We start from the raw sequence: 8764 nt of genomic DNA on the forward strand, positions 1-8764 counted from the left end.
GCCACTATTTACACTTTGACATCTCCTGTCTGAAATAATGTGCATGAAGGCACTCAAGCTGTGTAGATTAACTCATTTATACTGTAATTTTTAACTCCACATTTTTCCATATAAGTTTATTTTTTTGGTGAATTATAATTTGTAAGTAAAATAGCTGGTGAAAGATGCCATCTACTAACCTTACTGAATTTATTCTTCTTGGGCTTCCATACCGTCGCCGGATACAAACATGTGTCTTTGCTGTGTTTCTATGTGTTTACATTCTGTCGCTCTTTGGTAACCTAATTATTATAGCCATTACCTGCACATACCGCCAGCTCCAAACACCAATGTACTTTTTTCTCACAAGTTTGGCTTTCTTGGACATCCTTTTTATTTCTTCCACTGTCCCAAAACTGCTAAGTATTTTGGTGGGGGGAAATCAAGTTATATCGCTGTCTGGCTGCCTTATACAGTTATATGTGTATATTTCTCTTGGTGGCACTGAGTTCTTCCTGCTGGCTGCCATGTCTATTGATCGCTACCTTGCCATCTGCCACCCTTTAAGGTACAGCGCCATCATGAGCAGTGACAACTGCCGGAAACTCATTGTTGGCTCATGGGCATTTGGGTTTTTAGACCACATCCTATCTGTTTTTCTTATATCTCAGTTAAAGTTTTGCAGAATATCTTCCATCATTAACCACTTTTTCTGTGATGCATCTGCTCTCCTTCATTTGTCCTGCTCAGACACATGGGTAGTTAGGAATGTACTTTTTGGTTCTGCTATCCCTACTATTCTAGGCTCATTTATTGTCACGGTATCCTCTTACTTTTTTATACTTTTATCTATCTATGGTATTTCATCAGCACAGGGCAGAAGAAAAATGTTCTCAACTTGCTCCTCACACTTTGTGGTAGTTTCCATTGTTTACGGCAGCTGCATTTTTCTCTATATCAGGACTGACGAGTCTCGGTCTTCCAGTACAGAGAAGGCTGTATCTGTCTTTAATAGTATTTTCCTTCCATGTCTTAATCCGTTTATTTATACTTTAAGAAATGAAATGATAAAGAATATTCTAAAGGGCTTCTGGAGGACAAATGTACGTCTCTGTGTCAAAGACTAGTGGCTAAAGCACAAAACTTTATGTGAATAAATACAATTCTTTATTTAATAAAATAAAATACTTTACAGTATTTAAAAATGTAACATCACTGGAAAATCTGCTAATACTGAACATTTATTTATCATGTGACATAGGAGTTATATTCCGTTAAAAATAAGTCATTTTTGCTTTATATTTTCATTTCATTGTTATGCCACTCACTGCAACTCTTTATTTCTGTCTTCCATTCCTATTCTATATGTAAGGATTCGTCAGACATATGGGTCTTGGTAATTCTAGATATCTTACATTAATTGCAACAACACTGCACTTTGATTGTCAATGCTGTCCAAGTGCCAAGTAGGGCAGTAACCTTTGAAAGGATAGACAATAGATATGGTGCCAAGTTATACTTTCCGAAGTGTCAGGGCACCGAACGCTGGCGAAGTTGCGCTAGCATTACTGCGCCAAGCAAATCTAAGTTGCGCTAGCGTTGCCTAATATGCATACGGCGGGAAGTTAAAGTTCAATGGACGTATAAGTTACAGCAAATACATTACACTACACAAGCCCGGGAAACCTTAATAAAATAAAGTTGTTATATTGCCCTACACATGAGCATAGTGTATAGTTTATGTGCCATTTGGTAACAAATGTAGGGTGGAAGCCGGTTACCCCAAAAAAAATGTACGCTTTTTTGCAGCCTATCACCCTGAAAAATGGAAAAGACGCTAGCTTTTTTGGGACTTAGAAAAATTTTCAACTATTTTTTTAGGAACTCCTATCTACTCTATTGCACTTCGCCTGGTCTGAGGTGGCGAACGCAAGTCTGGCGCAAGAGGTAACGTTCAGTAAAATCCGCATCTTAGTAATTTTGCCTAATTACGTCCATTCACCAGAGAGCAAATTCGCCAGGCATTAGGGAGTGAAGTGCCGCTAGAGTCTATCTCCTTCGCTAGTGAAGTTACGCCCGCGACCGTTAGTAAATCAGCGAAGTTCTGAAATTACGTCACGCTGGTTAGTCACTTTGCCCTTTAGTAAGTTTGCCCCATTGTGAACTGGTCTGTTATTGGTAGAATAGCTGCACTCCCACCTTGGGACAGCGCTGAAAAATAGTACAATAAAGTAAGCTATGAATGATACATGAAAAAAAATTAGTCCTGCAAATGCATAACTACTGTAACTACTGTATTTGTGATATAATGCCAATTATTATGAACTGCAAACTTTTAAAAATAATAGCTAATGCTAATATGCCAACCACAGAACCCTGTGGGTGCTAAACTAGAGTGCTGTTCCTCCAAAGTACATTTTGTATTCTGCCAAAATGATGTAGAAAATACTGTTGATTTTGGGACAAATGGCATCTATACTAAATCAGGCCAAAATGCAGCCTTAGTATACAATGTCAATGTCGAATTTATATAACTTTAAGTAGACATGAACCTCTCTCATTGACTCTGCTGCTGAGCTAAGTCCTCTCTTATACATCTTTCAGTCTCTCATCCAGACAACTACCTTTATCTGCTGAAAAACGCAAATACTGTCATTGTGTTGCGGATTTGCCCATCTATTGCAACCAAAAAAAGTAGAGGTGCTCTAGACTTTACCAGACTTCTATGTATATCATATGTATGTAACTCCATATGTTCTATGTACCAAAAAACACACAAAGTAGTGCTACACACACACTCTCTCACCGCTCTTTGCAGTGTCGGGTGCCGTCTGTGACCCTGTCTGCCCAGGTCTGGTTCACGTACAAGAAAATACTTCAGCAGCACTCCGATTATGGTGAAAAAATTGGTACTTTATTCGTGCCTCAAGCTAAGCGACTTTTCGAGCTTTTCCAGCCCTTTATCAAGCTTCCATATGTTCTATGTATATACTTCATGTGATTTAGTTGTATAATCACATTTACTTTACAGTGCTACACAATATGTTGGCGCTATATAAATACATGTTAATAATAATAATCATAAAGCTGCAATAGTGCAAAGGATGCTAGTTACAATGTACATTGAAACCTCTAAACTATAGATATCAGTGGCACAACAAATTATAACAATACCCCTGGACACTGTTGTATGACTCCCCAGGGAGATCCGCTCTACTTCCATCGCTTACAATCCTATCATTTTGGAAATCCTGGAAACTTGGGACAACTAAACAAAAACTGATACATACCAGAATGACTCCACTTTCATAAAATAAGGATGTCTCCGGGGTTAAAGGGCAATTCATTTTAAAAACTGAGCTTAAGCCATCCATGGGGGCAGCCATTCAAAGGAAAAAAGTCTCAGGTTACACAGCAGATAGCAGATAAACTCTGTAGAACATAATGGTTTTATGTGTTATCCATTATTTAACCTGTGCATTTAGCCTTTTTTCAATTTTCGCAATTGCTACACAGCAGCTTGTTTATATGAACTATAGTAGTGTTTCTAAAGCACACAGATACGTTTTATCTGAGCAAGGCAACGCTACATTATATTTTATTTATTTTAAAACATTTGCTTTTTTGTTGTTACTGTATTTTAATTGAAGGATGGCAGGGAGCTCAAAAAGATAGAAAATATCCTCCCTCAAGTTTGTATAGTCTCTTTGGACAGATTACTTCTATACCAAATTCAAAATGTTCCCAAAACAAAAAGTGACAGAGACACTGACAACATTAGACTACACCATTTGAGCAATTATTCACTAGATCACAGTGCCTCCCTCTCTATAATATATATCATTATCCATGACTCCCTGACTCCTGCTATGAAAAGAAACAATGGGAAAAAATTGGTCCGGAGGAGGAATGCCATTGGTGGAAAAAAAAACATTTAAAACAGCCATATGTACTAGATTTAAGTAAAAATAATTACAAAATACTGTTTTAGTGGTAAAAATTTGCTAAAATACATTTTGACTTTCCTGATACATGCAAGAGATGGAAAGGTGGGAGAGACTCTTATAAATATCATCGACTTTTTCTCAGGAAAAAAAAACCTTGACATTTGAGTGTAAAAATTTTTTTGACGTGCAACGATTTTTTTTTTTATCCCACTAGAGTCTATGGCTATGGGGTGTCATTTTTGCTGTGAAACTTGGCAAAAATGTGGCTAATCAGTACTATTAACATCTTCAAATAGTTCAAGGGACCTTTGCCATTGACTTCTTCATGAACTCAGCAGGTTTTAGGCGGCAAATATTCAAATTAGAACTGTTTCCAGGGTCAAGGTGTGATAAATTTCACATTCAAATTCGAGAGTTTTAAATTCAAAATTGTGAGTTTTGACAAAAAAAAAATCAAAAATTAAAATTTACCATAGTAAATCTGCCCTAAATGTTGTTTGCAACACTTTCTGGTCAGTTGCCCTGTGACTAAAGAGGTGTATAGTCAGTTGGCAGCAGCTTTTAAAGTTACCACCTTAAACAACTTGACCTATTCAGAGTCAGCCTATGGGTTTTCTGCCAGGCAACATCTACTGGACCGTGAGACCCTCTACATTACTAATTGCCTGCACACGTTACCAGTGTAACAACTCACCCTGGTGGTCTAGTGGTGCGGCGGGGACACCCGCCACGCCATCAGAGGGGACACCCCCCTTGCCGCTCCTCTTCTTCTGTGTGCACTGGTAACTAGGGCATGTACGGTGCGCTTCTTCTGTATGCATGCTGGCGTGATGACGCCAGAGCGCAATTCAAATGTATTTAAAGGCACATTTTGTATTTTCTCACTGCCCGTTATAGGTTTCTTCCTTGTGATTTCCTGGTGCCTCTGTGCTTTTTAAGCTTCTGATATCTGATTACCTGTTGTGACCCCTGCCTGTTTGTGACTATCCTGACTTCTGAAATCCTGACCTCTGCCTGGTATCCGACTCTGCTGTATTGATTGATCTCCTGGTTTAACCCTTGCCTGTCTGACTCCATTTGCACTTTACCTGCCCCGACCCGGCCTGATTTGACTACGCTTTCTGTCTACACCTTGTACTGTGACCTTCTGCCCAAAAGACTTTGCTTTCCCGTTGTGCCCCTTTGCTCGTCCAGAACCCTTTACTTGGCACCTCTCTTAATAAGACCTGGTGGCATCCGATTAGTTGAGGGCTCCTCCCAAGGTGAATGGCGGCTGTTAAAGGCAGAAGCAAGAGCTGAGAACAGGGTGTTTAGCATAGGTTCTGGATTTAGGGTGCCGACCGTGACAACCTGTTCTGGCAGCATAGGCGTAGGAGATCCTTTGACTATTCTGGTGCTACTCATGATAACATTGTTAGGGCAACTCTGGCTCAGTTGAGTTTCCTAAAGGAAAATGCGATAAGAAGGTCTGTGGCTAATGAAAAGAGATGACGATGGGTGTACCTTCCTCCTTCGTAAACTTGCCATCTTGTCATATGGTATATGAAAACTGTTGCATTGCATATATATATTGTTTCACACGCTCTGATACTGCTTTCCATTTATGTTCAGCACAGAGTACAAGGAGAGATATGTCCTGCAAATGCTTTCTTTTGTTACTCATGCAATTCTGGATGAGTGTGGGCCAGTTTGGATATTGTTTTTGTTTTGGGGAGGTATAAAGGCCATATGGACAAAAACAAGACTTTGCAAGTTTGGCCTTGTTAATTGGTGGTTTGGTGGAGGGTTTTGGACCATTACCTATGGACAGAGGGATGGACTCTGCAGGCAGGAGGGTATATGGGTGGGTTTTGTTGCATTGTTGATTTGCTGATATTATGTTATGTTTGAAATAATGTAAGTGTATTTTTTATAATAAAAATCCCTAAATGTTGTTTGCTGAATATTTGCTGAATGGTTTGACAGAGGGAATTGAGGCATGTAAAGGGGGCAGGGTTGTCATCAGGCTTTGTCACAGGAAGTTTCTTTTAAACGTGAAGACATGATTATGTTTCTAAACTTGATTTGTGAATAAAGACTTACAGTAAAACATAGATTAAACCTACAGTATACACATATATATTTATGGACATTGTATATGCAGTATAGACTAACTACCGTGGTGGGATTAGGAGAGGGAAACCCCAAAAGTGTTTCAAATACCTTAGTTTGACCCAGATTTCAACTAACAAGTATCCCTTGACCTGTTTTACTAACTCCACCATTTTATGTTCTCCCCTTATTCCCAAAATGTCCTTTGTAGTCTATATAGCTGATCTATTATGGAACAAATATACATATACCGAATTAATATACATTGCAGAAAAACAAATACATATTTGAAATTAACAGCACAAGTGCATATTTTATAAAATGGGTAACTCACTTTAAACAGGCTTATCCCCTATAGTGGTAGAGTAATAGTTATAGCATGTCCTGCTCATATAAATAAATATAACTATATGGATAGATCTCCTTTATTTTTTTATACATTTCTGATCTTCCATTTTATTTTATTTAGTCTAGACAAATTGTTTAAAATTGGATGAACTCTTTAAATGAGTGAGCATTATGACCAAATTTTGTAACAGTACCTGGTTACCTGGTAGTCTAGTGGGGCAGCGGGGATGCTCGCAGCTGCTTCCCTAGGATTTGGCGCATGTATTCATGCACGCACATGTCCTAACAGATTTGGCGTGCATCAGTTTGTTTGGGGCACGCTTCTGACAAAATTCTAGGCTATGTTCATTTGTTCACTGCCCAACGTAGGCACATTATAGATCCTGGGTGCGCTTCTAGTCTGTGTTCTCTGTTCCTTGACCTCTGCCTGTCTATGACCACCACTGCCTCAACCGACCTTTGTCTGTTACTGACTATTCTTTTGGTTCCCGACTCTGTACTGCGTTGACTAATTGCTTTTGACCCAGGCCTGTTTCTTCAACTATGTTTAGCTCTTTCCCCGTTACTCCAGTCACATGTTCTGGGTTCCTTGCCTGCCCAGAACTCTCGCCTTGGTTCTCTCGATTTAAAACCTGGCATCCAAGTAGCGAAGGGCATCTCTCGACATGAAAGGCATCTGTTATAGGCAGAAGAGTGAGCTGTCAGGGACCTTGGCATTTGTTCTGGGTTTGGAATATCGAACCTGACAAATTTCTTCTATAATCTGCCAACCCTTGCTTGGTTATTGGCTGGAGTCACTGCTGTCTCAGTACCAAAGTTGATGATTTTCAGCAGAATTATCCACAATAGAATTGCCATCCATTTCCTTTATACATCTTTGTGCTTGTTTTATTTCCTACAAAATGTACCACTGACTTTATAAGTTTATGCCATGTAACATAATTGTGAAAATGTTCAGAATTTCTCAGTATAAAATCAACAAGACACCTTTGTACAGTAAATATTCCATCAATGAAGAATAATAATAACTAAGCCAACTATATTAAACCAACTTTTACACAAAAGTTAAGTATTCATAAATATGTGTTTTTAAAATAAATTGTTGAAAAGAAATATTTAAGCACCCAAATCTTTGCCTTACATTTGGTTGATATGTAAAAGACTAAACATTGCTTTGGAAACCTCCTCTCTTTGTTGAATTCTTCACCTTGTACCATTGTTTCTTGGGGAATGGGACCAGTGAAAAATTAGGAATAATTTATGACAGCAAGTGCAATTGTATCAAAAGACGCACCTTGTACTTTCATATAGTTGATGCTCAGAGCTACTATCTTCCTCCTGCCTCCTGTTGGAAAGCAAGTGCATCTAGCGATACAGGGGCACTCTGGAGCTACTGCCACCTCTGAAGGTTGTTAGCTCCGGGGGTTCCCAGTGCGGGCTATGATAAACACAGCAGACTTGTACCTGAAGAATCGGCCAAACATGTTATTTTGACGGCAAGTGCTAGACAATTTTGATGCACAGGCTGCAATTGTACTGGGCACATCTCAACCTTGCGACTCACAATGACTTTCAGACACTGGACTGTGTCTGAAAATTGGACTTTGTATAAAATGTCCTCTATTTTCCACAGACCCAATATGTATATACTTTCCAAAAGACAGGAAATCATATCTTGGTTCTATGTTCTGCTATCATCTTCATATTTCAAACACTGTGGTGTTTACGTCAAGTTGCAATCATTTATTAGTATGAAAAGCCATAGAAAATTGTCAGTGTTAAAAAGACTGGGAATGATATTTTCTCTTTACAATAGTGCCCCCCAAACGGCCCCAGCCTACTAGGAGTCCAACTCTGATAATGGAAAAGCTTCATCAATCATGCAGGGCTGCAGGTGGCACGATCCTTCAAATCCACCAAACCCCCAGTCCAGCACGAGCAAAGGAACAGTACCTGCCATTTTCTATCTACATGTACAAATGGGCTAGAGTGAACTTTTCAGAGAAAAGAATATAACATACATGGATTTATAATAATGCAGACATGCTTCAAATCACATGCAACATATTAAACCACCAAAAATCTGTTTTTTACCTAATCAATCTTATTACATTTTTCTTTTATTATGAATATATCTGTAATCATTTTACTGATTAGTAATACACACAGGCAAAAGTACACATAACTTTTTATAAGGTTTTAAAGAAAATATTACTAGAGTGTGATTAGAGCACTGCCTTTAAAAACAGGGGCTCCTTTCCCATTGAGCATATAGTGAAAATGAATAGATATAAAGTAAATAAGTATAGAAATAAAGGTGGAATTAATATATAATTTGATTACAGACCATGTACTTAATTTTATCAATAGATAACAATTTTGAAATTATTTTCCCAAGA

The 8764-nt window shown here is 38.5% G+C and overlaps 1 protein-coding gene across 1 annotated transcript; it reads left to right on the forward strand.

Moving 5' to 3' along the window:
• LOC108697005 (olfactory receptor 6F1) lies at nucleotides 1-1140 on the forward strand. The gene has a single exon (XM_018226692.2). It carries the CDS (start codon nucleotides 165-167, stop codon nucleotides 1104-1106), a length of 942 nt encoding a protein of 313 aa, XP_018082181.1. The 5' UTR covers nucleotides 1-164; the 3' UTR covers nucleotides 1107-1140.
• The last annotated feature ends 7624 nt before the right edge of the window (nucleotides 1141-8764 follow it).

Source organism: Xenopus laevis, chromosome 1L (assembly GCF_017654675.1).
Source record: "Xenopus laevis strain J_2021 chromosome 1L, Xenopus_laevis_v10.1, whole genome shotgun sequence".
Taxonomy (NCBI): Eukaryota; Metazoa; Chordata; class Amphibia; order Anura; family Pipidae; genus Xenopus; species Xenopus laevis.

Excerpts from the sequence above, each read along its gene's own strand:
- LOC108697005 (XM_018226692.2), top strand. The coding sequence starts at position 165 with ATGCCATCTACTAACCTTACTGAATTTATTCTTCTTGGGCTTCCATAC.